This window comes from Hipposideros armiger, unplaced genomic scaffold (assembly GCF_001890085.2).
Source record: "Hipposideros armiger isolate ML-2016 unplaced genomic scaffold, ASM189008v1 scaffold_40, whole genome shotgun sequence".
Lineage (NCBI taxonomy): Eukaryota > Metazoa > Chordata > Mammalia > Chiroptera > Hipposideridae > Hipposideros > Hipposideros armiger.
Window position 1 is genome coordinate 1,658,846 of NW_017731390.1, and position 17,786 is coordinate 1,676,631.

The 17,786-nt window shown below is 39.5% G+C and overlaps 1 protein-coding gene across 2 annotated transcripts in view; it reads left to right on the plus strand.

Annotated features, from left to right (window-relative positions):
• SPOP (speckle type BTB/POZ protein) overlaps positions 1-17,786 on the plus strand; it is a 73,472-nt gene that overhangs the window by 50,501 nt on the left and 5,185 nt on the right. For both annotated transcript variants that reach the window (XM_019638800.1, XM_019638801.1), the window contains 7 exons: positions 3,366-3,508; positions 4,179-4,300; positions 6,215-6,366; positions 6,489-6,616; positions 13,202-13,379; positions 16,064-16,119; positions 16,628-16,750. In XM_019638800.1, the coding sequence (XP_019494345.1) occupies positions 3,431-3,508; positions 4,179-4,300; positions 6,215-6,366; positions 6,489-6,616; positions 13,202-13,379; positions 16,064-16,119; positions 16,628-16,750 (837 nt within the window). In that variant the 5' untranslated portion in view covers positions 3,366-3,430. The remainder of the gene's footprint in view (positions 1-3,365; positions 3,509-4,178; positions 4,301-6,214; positions 6,367-6,488; positions 6,617-13,201; positions 13,380-16,063; positions 16,120-16,627; positions 16,751-17,786) is intronic.

Sequence of the window (17,786 nt, forward strand, 5' to 3'; positions counted from 1 at the left end):
AGACTTGTGCTATCCTAGTCAATTTCCCGCTCAGCAGGTTGTGTGGTTAGAGCGCCTCAGAGTTTAAGGCTGATTCTCCAGTTCTCCTAGCTGCTGGGTTGTACATTTTAAAAAAAAAAAATTGCAAGAAAGGTGATATTATTTAAAGAAAAAAAGACTTGGCTACAAAATAAGTGAGAAGCAAAAAAGAGAAAAAAATGGCCAAGACCAAAGTAGCATTTTATTTTTTTCTGTTTGTAATAATGTACCATGGTTCAGTACCAACAATTAAGCTATTAATATAAACTTTTTTTAATTTGTACTTTTCTTAGACTTAGAGAATTCTTAAATTGTTAATTGTTAGATAAATTTGAAGTATTTTTTTAACTGCAAAATAAATTCAAGTCAGTATTTTATGATTGCTAAGTGTAGAGCTGCGCCTGTACCCCACACCTCCAGAGCCAAATTTTATGTGCCTAACTAACGTGTAAAATTCACATCTACTTTGCCAACCTGCCCATAAAGTAGGAATTTTGAAATTTCATTCTGGCCCCTGTGGTAACTGGGATTTGTAAAGCTCTCTAAGGTGCGTTCACTCATTACTAGACCAATAAAGGGTTCTGTGAGAAGGTGTTTTCCATCAAATGTAACCCCACTTGGATCACAGGTGATCAATGTAGCATTTGGTCTGTCTTCTTGATGTTATGGAATCGTGAATTGCACAAACCAGGGAGGCTCAAATGCCACTGCAGTGCTTAGTTTGCTAGCTAAGTGAAATAGCACATCATGTGTTAACTCCATCTGTGATGACATGGGATGCTTTAGTTGTAAATGTCTGTAGAATAGTGTTTAAAACCAATGGGGACTCTGGTAATACCAATGGTATTACTCTGCGAGGGTGCGACTGTATCTTATTAATCCCCCTCCGTGATTATTACTTAAGTAGTCAGTGAATGTGTGCGAGTTGAGTGATTTTTTTGATACTCATTTGTACCTCTTTTTACAAATGATTTGAGGCAGTTTCTAAAAATACTTAACACATAAAAGAGTAATCATTTGAGGGAATTACAGCAAAGGGAATCACAGCATTAAGTAATAAAGCTATTATAGAAAGAGTGTATGAACCTATATAGAATAAGCATTAAAGCCTATAGTGTCAAGAGATGGATCACAAATTTGTCTCAGGGCTTCTTAGGTGCCAAGCAAACAGGGCAACATGATAAGATTCATATTGTCTGTCCATAGCTGAAAACAAACCAGGTATTCAGGAAAAGAAATTTCTCCCTTGGAAATTATAAATCAGACAATGTGTGATATAATGGAATATATCCTTACATTATTCCTACAATTAATTAACATAATTTAAAAAATAAAGCAGAACAATACAAAGAATAATATATACTCAAGTAATTATCATCCTAAACTAACAGATGCTTATATTGCCATATTTGCCTCAGATCATCCTTATTTTAAAAGAAATATGGGAGATCAACTTGAAATGTCTTTTATTCCTTTCCCAGTCTCGTTCTCCTCCCTTGCTCCCCCATCCTGAATCTGATGCATAGCTTGTCAGTGAGTGTTCTTTGTTACTTATACATGCATATGCCTGTAAATAATATATAATCTTAAATTTGCATAAAGTACTACTACACATGACATCCCCAAACTTGCTTTTTTGCATTAGCATTGTGTTTGATCTCATCTGCATGGTGCTATAGATCTAGTTTATTAATTTTAAATCCTGAAATACAGTTTTTCATGATATGGAAATAACCCAATTTAGTTATCTTCTCCTCCTAATAGATATTCGGTTTGTTTCTAGTTTTTCACTGTTATAAACAATGCCACATTGAACACCTTTGTCTGTGTCTTCGTGCCCACGTGCAGAGTTTCTCTAGGACGGTGGTTCTCTAACTATGGTTCCAGGACCAGCGTATCAGGGAGCACCTGGGAACTTGTTAGAAATTCCAAACCTCCCAATCAGGAACTCTGAGGGTGGGGCCCAGCAACCTGTTTATCAGGTGATTCTGATGCTCTCTGAAGTTTGAGAACCACTACTCTAGCACAATACTATAGTTAAAAGTAGAATTACTAAATCTTAATGTACAAGTGTATTCCACTTCACTAGGTGTGGCCAAATTCCTATCCAAAATATACCTTATACTAAATTCCTATCTCATATCAGCAGTGTAAGAGTTCCCACATCCTCATACATGGTTTGGTTGATTTTTTTTCTTGCTGGTCTGATAGGTGTAAAATATTTTAAAGCAGTTTTATTTTCTTTTTTGTAAACAATATTTTTCTGGGGTAGTTAGCCTTTTTGATTTTGTAGAAAATTTATATATCAATATATATATTAACAAAATTATTCCTTTGTCATGTGTTGTAAGCTTTTTTTTTTCAATTTGTCTTTGACTTTGCTTGTGGTACTTAAAAATTGTGACCAAATTCACCAATTGTTTGAATGCTTTTGTGTTTAGAAAGGCCGTGGAGGGGAGAATTTTGAGTTGAATTTGATTTGCTACTGGGTCACCCTGCTGAGATGTACAGCAGCTATTTGAAAATGGTCTGAGCCTTATGAGAGAGGTCAAAGTTAGAGAGATTTGGGAAATATTTGTATAAAGGCAGAAATTCGACACTGTTGGAATGGATAAAATTGTCGTGAAAGAGAATGTAGATTGAAAAAATTGAGGATTAAACCATTGGGAACAACAGTGGAGGAAGAGAGCCCAATAAAAGGAGATTGAAGAATGATCAGAAAACAGGGCAAGAGCAAGGAGAAGATTCTGGGAAACTGAATAGTGATGGCGTGTAAGTGAGGAGCGATCTCTAATGCTGCAGAGAAGGGAACACATCTAAGAAACGGGTAAAGGTTGCTCTTCAAGAGAGCAGCTAACAATTGGTTGAGGAATAGACGCCTACTCTATTTTGCACTCAAGTGTAGGAGAAGATGAAACAGTAGTCAGAGAGGTAACAAGGCCATTTTTTTTTTAGGAGGAGAGTATTTGTGCCCCAAGTGAAGGAGCCAGTGGCAAAGTTGTGTGTGGTATTCACTTATGCTACCTCACTTCAGGCATCTTTTCATGGATGTACTTTACATGCCCTTTGAGTACATTCATTTGGTAAGGTAATGTTAAATGTTGTGCAGAGGATTAAAATAGGGTGCTATGATTATGACCAGGAGACCAGGTTAGATTAGGTGATCTTCTCTGAGGTTAACGTGAATTTGGGACGGGAATGCTAAGGAGCCATTTGAATGATACAGGTAGAGAATTCTAGGCAGGAGACAGAGTTTCTAGTCTCTGGAAGGTCAAACAGAAATAGGATGGGATGCCATAAACCTGACAATTAATCTGAAACACCCTCTTGCTTCTTGGGTCAACCAGGGTGAAGAGAGAACAGCAGTCTTTGTCCCCTGACTGTGGAATCTCGTGTAACCTTCAAACTGGCGATGTCAAGGGTTCCAAGTCCTCCACCTCCGGCAGAAATGTCGAGTGGCCCTGTAGCTGAGAGCTGGTGCTACACACAGGTAAGTTCATGTTTGTACCTTGTAAATCTTGCATCTTGGGAGGATTTGGTGGATGAAAGGAATAAGATTTCTTCCTACATTGAGTTTCTTGGTTTTTCTGGGACATAACTGCCAAATAGCAGATAGATAAGGTACTCCATTCGTTGGTTCTCCACGTGTAATCTGCATGCCCTAGGCCAGTGGTTTTCTCTGGAGGCTGAAAAGGGGACATCTTTGAAAGTAGATCCGCCTACATACTTCTTGATGGAAATGTGTTCCTCTGTTGGGCAACTCAAGGGGAAACGAGGTTGGAGATTTGCTACCCCAGGTAGTGGCGTCAACATCTCAATTGTCATAAACAGCTCTGAGCAGAAGCTTATTTTAAGTATAGCTTTATCATCTGCTTTCCCAACCCTGTCCGTGTTTTTCTCACTTTCCATTCAGTCTTTCTCAGAAGCTGAGAAAAGTTATGAAAGCAGTTGGTCACTGTGATATTTCTTAAAATGTGAATGAAGGACCTAAGGCAAGAAAAAGCTGAGCCTCCATGCTGGCCAAATGGCACTGTCTTCCTTGGGGGAGGCGGGGGGTTGCAGGGCAGGGGTGTCATGCAGAGGGAAAACGATCTGCTCTTCAGCCTATTTTTCAGGTTGCCCACGTCCTTTTTAATTACTTCCTGGTTTTCTATCAACAGATCAAGGTAGTGAAATTCTCCTACATGTGGACCATCAATAACTTTAGCTTTTGCCGGGAGGAAATGGGTGAAGTCATTAAAAGTTCAACCTTTTCATCAGGAGCCAATGATAAACTGAAATGGTGAGGAAGAATACATCTAGCTGTAAAAATTTTTCTAAAAGTCACCTGTTTTGCTTGATTTTATGGGAGATTGGCTGGAATGTAAGATCCTTGGAGGCAGGGACTTGGCTTTATTCTTACTGTATTCCCCAGTGCCTAAAACAGTGCCTGGCACATATAGGTGCCCACTATGTATTTGTTGAATTAATATAATGAGTATGCCAGGGATCCGCAAAGTCAGATGTAAAGGAATAAAGAGGGCCTGTGTTGTAAACAATATCCATGTTTGGTGTAAGTGCTGACCACTTGGCAAACTAGTGAGTGTCTTTCTCAAAGGGGTGGGCTCCTCAGCTCCAGCTGAGTACAGCTGTGTGTGAATAAGGGCTGACCATTGCCAGATCTTCTATTTGTTCAAAAAAGCAAGAAATCTCGATTTTAACATACAATCTCTTGACTTTCAAATTGCCTGTTTTTAAACAATAAAGGCTTATTTGCTTATGTAACTGGAATGCCCAGGGTGTAGGATGGTTTTGAAGCTTAGTTTGACCCAGGAGCCCAGTGGTTAGATTAAGGATTCCATCTCTCTCTGCTCTGCCCTGCTCTCCATACTGTTGGATATCTCAAGTCTAATTCCTCTTGTGGTTGAAGGATGACTGGCACTAGTAATGGGCAGAGCCTGCTACCATCCAGCAGAAGTCTTTGAGCTTCCTCTGAACTAACTGTGTGGCCAAGAATATGTTATACATGTACTGACTGGTTAAGGTCTGGGTTCCCTCAGGTAATCCCTGTGGCAAGGGGAATACTACCTGGGAGTGGGGGTCAGTCCCATGCAAAGCATGTGTCCTCTTCAGGAGGAGCAGGCAGCTAAGGATACAACCATGTGCTCACTGCAGAGACAAACACATGTCTGAACTACCAGTTTGACTTCTGGTAACCCATGGAAGAGTTCAACAGTTCCCCATTTAGTATATGTGGCTATGTGCATTAAGCAGCGTACTACTAGGTGCTGCGAGAATGCCTGTTCTTAAGCATTGTATTTAAATCCACATCTTTAGCACAATGTATAGTGATGTAAGTGGCATATGCACTCCCTAGAGAGGCACTGGATTGGGCCACCTGTTTGAGAGAGGTGCCATAACACTGGCAAGGCCTAAGGATTACATATGGCCTATGTATCGTATGTGGTAGAAGCAATGTCTGAACCACATGCAGTTCAACTAATGACATTTACAACTTAACTCAGTTGAACCTATTAAATTCAGTCTGAATTTTGTTTTGATTCGTTGGTAACAGATTGGCATCTCTGACTGTATTTAGAAGCCTAGCTTGGAGCTCTACCCTGGGTAATGGGAGTTTACTTTTATCTGTGCTTCTTCCGTACTGTCTCCTTTATTTTAATCTTGGAATATTATTATCAGATTAATAAAATATCTGTAAAATATTAGGTACTATTTACATATTTCTCTAGAATGCTTTTTCTCTCCCAAGGTGATATTAAAGAACTCACTTTTTTTTTTTTCATTGTTTCGCCACAGTCCCCACAAAATTAGGGGCTGCCTTTCTTGAGATTGAAGATTAGAATAGACAACTAGGCTGACTTTTAAAATGATTTGGGGTGGGGGAAAGAGTGATTTGGGGGATTATGAGAAAAGAGGCAGAGATATAAGGGAAATGTTGTCAGATTCTAAAATGCCCCTTTATTTTTCTTGTTTACTTTTTAAAAGGTGACTCAGGCTGCTCTAGAAAAGTGATTCCCAAGGACTTACTCTACTGAATCAGAATCTCTTGGTATAGGGCCTGGGTTGGTTTGTTTGTGTTTTAAACATCTTCCTCTCTTGATTCTGACGTTCTAGTTCCCTTCTATTGTATTACTTCACGAGCCTATAAACATGGATGCTTTCTACGTATTTGGTTTTTCCTATATGTTTTGGGCAGGTGTTTGCGAGTAAACCCAAAAGGGCTAGATGAAGAAAGCAAAGATTACCTGTCACTTTACCTGTTATTGGTCAGCTGTCCAAAGAGTGAAGTTCGGGCAAAATTCAAATTCTCTATCCTGAATGCCAAGGGAGAAGAAACCAAAGCTATGGGTAAATGTTCTCTTCCTTGTTCGAATCTTCATTTACACATTCAGCAACTTTACACACTGGCAAGCTGTGAATCTGATCTGGTTTCGTGAGTAACCCTAAACATGGCTTTGTTTTTCACCCAGAGAGTCAGCGGGCATATAGGTTTGTGCAAGGCAAAGACTGGGGATTCAAAAAATTCATCCGCAGAGATTTTCTCCTGGATGAAGCCAACGGGCTTCTCCCTGATGACAAGCTTACGCTCTTCTGTGAGGTGAGTCCTTCTACCCCGCTGTGAGATGAGCACTGCCCAGGCCTAATGGGTTGTGCTGGACGTAAGTGTATTGGATCAGGGATGGAGAGGGAGAAAAGCTCCCAAGTGGAGAGGTGCTGCACGAACGTTATTGATGTGATTGATTGAAAATGGTACCATGGTTTCAAGGTTGTTGGGCATGTCAGCGTTCCACTTGCTCCTGTTCTCAAAAACAACGATTATGCGCTGTCTTGGTATGTATGATTTTTGAGTTTCTTGGGTTAGGATTCTGGCTTTTTTTTCATTGCAGGGTTTTTTCAGATAGCATTTGTAAGGACTGTCACTTCAAGCTGAGGAGAATGGCTAGCAATTAGATACGTGTATTCATTCCTTAAACTTTCTGGCTTCTACTTGAGTATGAAGTTCACATATGTTTGAATATAAATCACTTTTCTTTTCTGCTCATTGAACTAGATGACTTAACCAGGAGTTGAATGTCTCTGGTTTGTCTTGCTAGACTAATTGTGAAATTGGAAGATGAGAACCTTTTTTCTAGAGTGGAGGTATGTAAAGCTCTCTAACTCAAAGTTAGCTGAGTGTTATCTGGAGTCCATTAGGAGAGTCCTCTCGCCAGCAACCTAAGAGCCTTTGTCAGGTTTATAGGAGAAGCCGTGAAGTCAAATTCCCAAACCGAGAGTGAGCTGAAAAGTGGTTTCTTTAATGAGTATATACTAATAAATCATTTCATGCTATTAATACATTTATAAATAACTCATAAGCTCACAGTGTAATAATTGAATAAAACCTCCAGTCAGCTGAGATGTGTTTCCTATACATTGTATGATCAAGGAACTACTTCCTGAGCAGCACTACTTGACGAGAATGACCACTGTATTTTCATGAGGAGGGTGCAGGCATGTTCTGTAGCTACCAGTGTGCTGTCAAATGATAGGCTTACACTGTGAGTTAATGACAGTTCCAAAGGTGTATCAGCACCTGTGCAGCAAGCGACAGTTCCAGAGGCCTTTCAGCACCTGTGCAGCCAGGAAGGGTGTCCCTTAGGAATCTTGCCCTTTTGCAGAAAAGGCCTGGCCAGCAGTAGCTGGCTTCTTTTCTGAGCCACAGCTCATTGAATAGTCCCACAAAATAGTTCCTATTGGTTAGGAAATTTTAGAGGTATATAGTGTATTAAAATACCACACTGAATACATAAAATGCAGTTTGCATAGTAGCTACCGTCTCTCCTTTTTAATTGCTAAATAAAAGGACATACTGGGCCGGCCGAGTGGCGCGTTGGTTAGGAGCTGGCTTGGGACGCCAGAGAGCCCCGGTTCGGATCCCACATATGAGGGCCAGTGACACTGCCCTCCACAGCTAAGATGCTGAACAACAGCTCAGCCTGGAGCTGGGCTGCCGTGAGTCGCCGGCGACGGCGTAGGCTGCAGCCCCTGTGGCAGTGGGTTGCCATGGGCTACCGTATGTAACCAGCAGCCAGCGTGAGCGGCCAGCAGCCGCAGTGAGTGGCCGTCCAGCAGCCCGCGACTGATGTGCCTCGCCCGGGGATGTGCAATGATGGTGCCAACTTGGGCCAGTGAAGCAACGTCCTCCACAACTAGATTGAAGAACAAAAAACAACAGCAACTTGTCTGTTCCCCTTCCCCCAATTCCCCAATAAAAATCTTTAAAAAAAAAAAAAAAGACCTAAATTTCAGAAAAATTTTAAAATAGTGGAAAATTCTAACTTCTGTTGGAAACGAAAGCTAATCTTTGAACTATTCTCTGAAGAAAGAGTATCTCCTCTAAATATTGCATCTGGTGTTTTAGGCAATGCCATAGCCTTTATTGCAGCAATTTTCAGGTCCACAGTAGACCCAGCCCTTTCACATAAGCTCCCCTCTTTCCCCCAATCTGCTCCAACCCCTGAACTGACATTCTTGATTTGGAAACCAATTGTTCTGCCCTCACTTGGCAATCTCATCCTGTGATTAAGTCCAAGGCACTCTCTCCTGCTTTGCTTCCCCGTATGAAATTCTCTTAGGAGAAATCCTGTGGTTAAGTTTAGATTTGCCTTACTGACTTAGAAGGGAAGTGAGATGACACTTTGGAAATGAGGAGATGTTGAACAGGGAAACGTCTGCTGGGTTCTGCTGATGCCATCGGTTTCTTACCATCGGACCAGGTACGCCATCTGTTCCTCTCACACTTTTCTGTTGGCCACAGGTGCTGAGTGTTGCTTCTCATACTTGGGCTTGTGCCTAGTGAGACTCGTTTCTATTCCAGAGCCCTCGGTGGACTTAGTAGCATTCAGCATTGCAAGACGGTTGCGTGGGGGTGTGTGTTGGATGTGTGGGTTTTAAAAATGTCTGCAGCTCATCTAAGTTCTTAGCGCTTTACAAAGCTAGATCATTCTTTGGTGCAAAGTCTATCCCTTTGACATGTTGCTCCCTTTTATCAATGGAATATTTATAAACAAGTTTATTTTGGTTCATATTTATGTTTTATTTATTATTGGTTTAGTTAGTTTTTATTATTATTGTTATTATTATTATTTTATTATTTAGAGGCTTCTATGAAGTTGATGTCCACGTACAAATTTAGATTATGAATACTCCACTGCTCCATTCCACACCCAGCCTTTGGCCTAGACACTTCTGTCCTGCTGTGATGTAATAAGTATAGTTATTTCATGAATTCTTTTTTCTTTTTTTGGATGTTCCCAGAGGCCACAAGAGGGAATCCTAAGGTGCAGAACTGAGAATCACCCATTTAAGTGTTTGGGCTTTGTTTTGGTGGTATTACTGTTAATGCATATTTACATGATATTAGATTGCAGACTCTGAATATGCCAAATGGGTGGTCTTGTTTGTAATGTACCACACTGAGTTCACTTGCAATTTTCAGTGATATTTTTGTCTGTTGGGAAATCTGGCAATTCTTCCAAGTTGATATTGCTTACTTAATGTATTTGGAAGCATTTTCAAAGCATTCCCTGAATTGCCTGTTATCACAATCCCTTGAGTTAGGTTAGTTCTGTTATCTGCATTTCATGTTACTGGGTAGAGAAGCAGTACCTAGCGAGGTCAGGTAATTTTTTCCTAACGTGCAGCAAATTAGTGTCAGGGCCATGTCAGCTCTCTATTTCCCACCTCTAGTCTGCTGTGCTACACCAAGTGGAGCTGAATGCCATTCACCCAGGGAAACATGGGCTCTACCAAGTTTTCTTAATGGACAGTGTTTATTTTGGTATTGAAACGGAGAATCATGAAATCTTTACACTTTTAATTTTCTCTTTAATAATGTGGACCACAGAAAATCTACATGAAATGTTTCAGTTTCTGTTGACCCTTCTCTCCATCTATTTATATTGAAAACAAGTAGCTGTTCGCAATCAAGATGCATATATCCCACCTTCGTTGTATGCCTTTGACATGTAGAAGACCCCAGTGCTTCTTTGTAATGTTGCATTTAAAGTTGAAATATGAAATTCCATAGGTAGGAAATATGGAAGACCTAGGCCCCAGTTAACTCTTAAAACATTCCTTTCCCTTCAAATGTAGAATATCCCTTCAAAGCCAGATTTTAAATATGTGAGCCTATTCATGTTATTCCTTTTCATCGTTTTATTAGTGGATTATTTGGATATATTAGTTGAACTGTATGAAAATGCCAATACTTGATTGTTCTTGACCTACAAAAGTGGTGATTTAATATGTAACCTTATTATTATAGGTTATAAAACATGATACTGTAGTAAAAACCTACAACCCAACCCCACAACATCACCAGTAACTTGGAACTAACCTGCATATGTTTCTCCCGTATCCTTTAGACTTGTCTCCCCACTCAGAAGATGATATTATAAATAGCTGTTTTGAATTATATGGTATCATTTCCTTGTTTATTTGTATGCCTGAAAAATGTATCATTTAGGTTTGTTGGTTTCCAGCTTTATAAAAATGCTGTGAGAATGTATGGCGTCATCTAGGACGTGCTCTTTTCACATTATGTTCTAAAATTTACTTATATTGTGGATGTAACTATAGTTCATTCATTTTTAGTGCTGAATAATAGTCTGTTATATGAGTATACAACAGTTTATTCATTCTCTTATTGATGGACATTTAGATTGTTGCACGTTTTTTGATTAGAGATAGTGCTGCAGCTATAAACAACCTATATGCAGTCTTATTTTTTTCTCAATTGTTTTAATTATATAGAAGTTAAATATATTTCCATTGGTTTTATTTTGACTTTTTATGTTTAGATAAAGTGTACAGTTGACACAATCTTTAGTCTTTTATGAAATTTCCTTTTTTAAGAAAAGGAATTGACTTTAAGAGTGAGGCCCTTTTACAACTTGAAATTTAGAGGGTTACACAGCCTTCCTGAGACATTTTCATGCAGTCATTTATAAGACAGATGCCATAAATGTCACAGTCACGTCATCTTCGCAGCTGTAATTCTGAATGAGTCTCCATAGTCAACTTTATAGGTATTAAAAAAAAATCTTTAGTTTTTTGCAGAATGGTTTCATTTTAGCATCATCATTTGCAGAGGAAAACAATTCCTTTCTAAGTTAAAAGTTTGGACTCTGAAGACTCATTTGTGAATGCCATTTAAAATTTATTTTTAATTAAGCGTATTTAATGTTGGTAAGAGGTGCCAGACATTCAGAGCTCTAGAGACTCCAGGCATCCATATATCTACAGAACAAGTCTGGCTCCGACAGTAAAGGTACATTCTCCTTCCTGCTGTGTTCCTTTCTGTGTCTGGAGAGAGGAATTGTCCCAGCGAGAGTAGACATAGTCTTTGGGTCTCACTCATTCATTACAAAGCATGCATCTAACCAGCAAAGGGTCTACTGGTAACCGTAGCTTGAAATTCACCTTATTTCTTGCCAATTCATTTTACCCAGTCTATAAATTGTCATCAAGTGTTAATGACTTTGGGCTCTTGTCAGCCTGGTTTAATTCAAGCTTAGGAACACAGTGCCAAAACATTCTCCATTCTGTTCTCTGGCCATCCCAAGAGATTCCTTTCTCTATGAGGAAGTTGGATTTAATTGGTCTTTTCCCTTTTTATTTTTGTTTTAATTTAATTCAATCAGCTATATTTTGAAGCTATAACTGGAAACAGACAACTTCTACTTTTGGTATTAATATATCAAAGAAGTGAGGGTGTTAATTTGAGTGAGTGGCTGAACAAAATTAGAGATCTTACACAGGACAAGAGAGACTCTCTGTGGGGTGGTTTTTGCTGGGTCTTGGGCTATTAAAATAATGTTATAATCTGGCTGTGATAAATGTCCTGCTAATGCTAAGCACATTCATAATTGATTAACTTGGCTGCTTCATTGCTCAAGACTATAACGGCTTGTTTTAAACAAATGAATACATTTCTTGACCTGATAGTAAATATCTGACTTCTGCACAGAAGGGACCACGGGTCATTTGGATGGGGCATTAACTTTGCCTCAGGGATTATGACTGCATTTAAGGGATGACTTGCATCATGAAGGTTAAAAGAAATATGGATCATTTAGGATGTGCCTATGCTGTCTTTAACACCTAACTTGTAGGACTAGCAAGAGGAGGGAGCTGATTCTCGTTTTGTGAATTCTGCTTTGATTTTAACATTTCTAACCTAATATGATGTAGGAGATGAAGCATAGCAATGGTTGTAGGCAGAAGACTGATCTGCAGAGTCTCATCTTCAGTTTGGTAACTTAGATTTATTTTATAATGTGATATGATTTATAAATCCTTGTATTTGGCATCCTAACCAGTTTATCTGACTTTCACTGACCCATCTAGAAGTTGGCTTGGTTTTATCTAGGCTGAACTGTTAATTCATCTGGTTAAAGCTGCTGCTGAAGCCATAGTGGCAAGTTGCATCTCTCTTTAAACCTGCTGTCATCATTCTGTTCCAAAACTATAAGTGCTTGTCTAGCTGGAACCAGCCATCTTGTATGTCATTGTCACAAATGACTGAGTAAGTGGGTAAATGGTGTGGGATACCCACCCAGTTATCACTGCCGGAAAGATCTTCCAGCCCAGTCCTCTTCGTTAAACTAACATTTGTGAGGAAGTGCCAATTATTGACCAGGCCCTTATGGAAGCTGCATTTTATTTTCATGGTCCTGACCTAACTAAAATAAGTAAAGTGCTTTTTCCACTTCCTAGGTTTTTCTCTCTAGAGTTTAATTTAAATGGTAGTCTCTATAGGGGTTCTTTGTACTTAACCATTTGCTTAAGGCAGAATAAGGTAAATATTTGAGGTTTAACATTGGTTTCTGTCAGTTCTTTTCCCCCTGGTGGCTTTGCCCAGGTTTTCAGGGCAGGGGAAGCGGAGCTTATTAGAAGTTGGAGGGGAAGATGTGTGGGGCCCTCACCCCATCATCCTGAGGTGGTGTAGAATAAGTATGAGTGATAGATTGTAAACTACCTGATCCAGAGGATAAAGTCTTGGTTTGTGGAGGAGGTGGTTTCAAGAAAGGATGACTGAGAGGACCCAAATGTACTATAGAAATGAGGTAAAAGTCATTTCCTGCTGGGAAGAAAATCCCTGGAAACAAAGGTTTGGACTGTGTTTCTTTGTCTTTCACAGGTGAGTGTGGTGCAAGATTCTGTCAACATTTCTGGTCAGAATACCATGAATATGGTGAAGGTTCCCGAGTGCCGGTTGGCCGATGAGTTAGGAGGACTGTGGGAGAATTCCCGGTTCACAGACTGTTGTTTGTGTGTTGCTGGCCAGGAATTCCAGGCTCACAAAGCTATTTTAGCAGGTTGGTATTTATTCACGGGTAGCGTTAGTTTTGGTGAAACAAAGAAAAACAGTGGCTGCATAATCACCTTTTGAATACCTTCAACCCTTTGAACTAGTGCAAAAAAACCCTAAATATATTTTTTATATTGTGGTGACATTAGTTGTCATAACCAAAAAGGCTACTACTCTCCATCAAAATGGTGTTTCTGTTTTTCCACTCTGTAGTGGACGTAAGCCACCATTTTCAAGGAATAGATGATATGTTTATTGAATGCCTTCCCACCTAGAGAGTAGATGTCAAACCACTGGTTAAAAGCAGGTATTAGTCCCTAGAAAGGGGCATAGGATGTGACAGAGAAGGTTCTGGACTCAGGACTAAACCACCATCTAGCTAAGTCCTAGCCCTGGGAGTGTTAGCCCTCTCTTCCATACAAACATAGTGACATGGAGGATTGGGTCTTGTTCTAATCATAGGCCCATTGTCTTTAAGACCAGAAAGCCTGACACAGAGGAGGAACTAATAAGGCAGGACTGGCCTTGCCGTAATCACATGAGAGCATAGCAGTCAGCCACAAACTCCTATTCAGACCATAAGACGCATAAAAGGAAATCGCATGAAGCTTCAGGCAATAGATTTCTTAGCAAGCCCCTCAAGCTCTGTTGTTCTAAGATAAACACCTGGCAAAACCTCAATCTGGCTCACTCTAACCACCTTCCTGTTCCCTCCCTCAACTAGATTTTACTGAGTATTGCTAAAGGAAGTCATTAGCTCTTAGGTCGCCATACTCAGGCCATCCACACACTCTTTCAGCAATTAGCTCCCTTTCGTTTTCTCAGCAATAGGTACTTCAAACCCTTACCACTCTCCTTTAATCTCCAGCTCCCAAAAGATGACCTTGCCATTCCGTCCAAGAGAAAATTGAAGCCCTCCTTCGCTCAGCTCTCGCCTCTCCCCATACCTGCCTTCTCAGTGGAGGGGGTGTTCTTCCCTGTGTCCAAAGCAGACTGTACTTTCGACTTCTGTTTCATATCCTCTGCTGCCTTCTCAGAAGCCTTACCCTGCCAGTTACACCCTTGTTATCTGCTATCTTCATCTCTCCTTCTCCTGTTGCCTGTTTACCCTCAGCCTGTAAGCAGGCTCAAGCTTCTCCCTCTAATTATTCTCTCTCTCTGTCTCTCTCTCTCTCTCTCTGTCTTTTTTTTCAGAGCTAAGTTTCTTAAGTTAGCATAGTCACTGTCTCTACATCTTTCCTCCTACTTATCCTCAGTTCACCTCTTTGCAGTGAAAGCAATTTTCCCAGGTTCTGTGACCTGCTAGTTCCTGAATTTGAGGGACTCTTTACTTCATATATTATTTGCCTCCTTTCTCCAGGTGTTCTGCTGGTTCTCTGGCTACTTCTAATGGGTGGCCTTCTTCTCTACAGATCCATTTAAACATTGGTGTTCCCAAAGGGTCTGCCTCAGTTTTCTTTTCACTCTACTTAGTCTCTTCGAGTGATTTTATTTATTCTCATAGCATCAGCTCTGTCTATCCACTGAAGACCCTCTAAGCATATCACTGCTTTGGACTCTTCCTTTGTTATTAAAAGCACTAGTTTAGTCTTCAGCTTCTGTTTAGTAGCTTTTAGCCCATAACCCTTCTGAGATAAGAACAATGAGAATTACTATCCTTTGGAATAGATTAAAATATCTATTTTAATCTCAGAGGGTTAAGTGATTTGCTCAGAGGGTTAAGTGATTTTCCCAAGATTCTGTGGTTAGAAATGGCAGATCTAAAAGTGGTACTTTCTGACATAAACAGGTCAAAGTTCTAGTTGCTTGTTAGCTCAGAGTCCTACTATTTATTCCATCTGTTCTTCCTCTCTTAGGTAGAGATTAGTAGCCTCAACTTTCACCCAAATCCCTGATTTATTATTGGACAACAAGATAAAATTTGAGTTCTTTAGCCATGTTTTTACTTTTGTGGTTGAAATTAAGTTACTTATTATTTATAGTGTTCATTAGACTAGAATTGGGCATGGCTTAGAACACCATTTGTCAACCTTTTTCCATTATACCCATCCCTAAGGAAAAAAAAATTAATTTAAATGCTCTCTAATGAGAGACATTAAATACTAAGGAATCAATTTTGTTAGGTAAGATTGAGCTTTGAAAGGCCAGAAATGATTGTATGTCTGAGATGTTTTTCACCTCTTAGGGGCATTGTCATCTCTGTTGAGAATACATGGCTTAGAGGCATAGACAACCTGCCGTAAGCAAACATGACTTCACCTAGTTAGTGGATGCCACTGAGCCCCGCTCTTGACCTCCTTGCTGTGTTGTCCCTGGAAGTGGGGAAAGTAGGTGTCATTGTTCCAGGCAAAACTCTAGGTATTAGGACATTTTGCTTAGCTCATGAGGGACCTTCCATTTGAACCCCCAAATCTACCTGGAGGATATCATTGTTATCCAACATAGGTACTTTGGGTAATTTCCTTGAAATATAAATGGTTGGAATGGAGCTAATAAGAAAGTATTTCCCCTATTTATTATAATTATTCACTTATTGGTATAAGAAGAAAAGAATCGCATAATTCTGGTATAATCTGAGGCTAAGACCCTTTCCTATGCCAATGGGACAGGAAAGAAAAAGATCTCTTCTTCATAACAGAAGAACCAAGATATTTTAATGTGATAACCACATCTGTCTGTTTCCCTTTGTAGCTCGTTCTCCAGTTTTTAGTGCCATGTTTGAACATGAAATGGAGGAGAGCAAAAAGGTATGTAACAGGATGAAGATAAGTCTTTTTAGCTATGTGACTAGACTCAGATGATTTTTCCAATTTGGCAGCAGATTTATTCTCCTAATTATTTTTTCTTATTGTGTTATTAAAATGGAGTAAAAAATTCCCTGAACAGACACTTGCTGAGAGCAGAAAGAGGTAGTCCAGAAGGATTCTGGGTAAAGCAGACTCACTCTGTCCCAGGCAGATCATCTAAACAGTTTTGAGTGAGGATTTTAGACATGTGTTTCTACTCAAGAAAAGAAAGGTGCAAAATGAAAGATAATAGTTGTCTTGCTGATGTATTTAAGAAAACAAAGGGTGGTACATATGACAAGAGAAAGGACTATTTATTTATAATCAAATAGGGCAAAGAGAAATTTTCCATTCATGTTAGGTTTGAAATGATACAAGCTTCTCTCTTCACCAGAGCTTAAAATCATGAAATTTGTTTAGGGATTTTGTTCTGTTGGAATGTTTCTCACTTTTGGTTTTTCTGACATAGAATCGGGTTGAAATCAATGACGTAGAGCCTGAAGTTTTTAAGGAAATGATGTGTTTCATTTACACGGGGAAGGCTCCGAACCTTGACAAAATGGCTGATGATTTGCTGGCTGCTGCTGACAAGGTGAGATAAGAATAGAAAAATAATCACAAGACTAGGAGTTTTGTGACCTCTTGAATTTCATGACTGGGCTTCTATGCTGCATTGTAGGTCAGGTGAGCATATCTTAGTTTGGCTGGGACAGTCCTGCTTTATACTTGTGTTCCAACACAATTATTGATAGCACCCTTTTGATTTTCAGAAGTATCATGCTTTGAATGGTAAATTATATATGGTCACTCTACCTATGGAAGAGAAGGATAAGTTTGCTGTTTACCTCTCTTTTCTTCCCCATCTCAAACTTAACCACAGTGATATTAAAGACTCAAAGAACTAACATTTGGATTTGTAAATTAGCTTTATAATTTACAAAATGTTCTTGAGTTCATTAAGTTTTATTTAAACTTTGTCAATAAGAGAGTAATCTTTTACCCAGTGTCTTGGTTGGAATTTTTAAATTTCCCCTAAGTAGTTACTGAAATATATACCATATTCAACATTATAAGGTGATTAATAGTTCTGTGGGAAAAAAGAGATACTACTACAGTAAGTATATACTTTGATTGTAAGATACATTTTGATTTGAGAAATGTTAAAGTGTGAAAATAAAAGTGTGGATCTTAGAATCAAGGAGATACGGTGATTCCCTGAAACAACAGGCCAGTGATTCCCAAGAAAGTTTTGGGGGAAAAGGGTAATGAAGCAGTGAGTTTAACCATGTCATATGGGGGGTTTTGTGTGCTGCTATTTCACAGCAGGACTTCTCAGAGCCTTTAAAATGTTAATGTGCACTGTGAGTTTTCTAAAAGGGAATAGATAGACAGGATTTCTCCAGATTAGTTAACCCAGGAATCCTTTTCCTCAAGGATTACCCCAAGGATTAGTATTCCCCAAAACATACTTTGGGAAACTGACTTTCATTGTGTAGATACATCAGAGAGAGCTCAGTGACCTGTCCTCCAAGGCCCTGTGGTCTGAGAAAACACAATAGGGTGGGGGGTAGGAGTGTGTGTGTGTGTGTGTGTGTGTGTGTGTGTGTGTGTGTGTGTGTGTGTGTGTT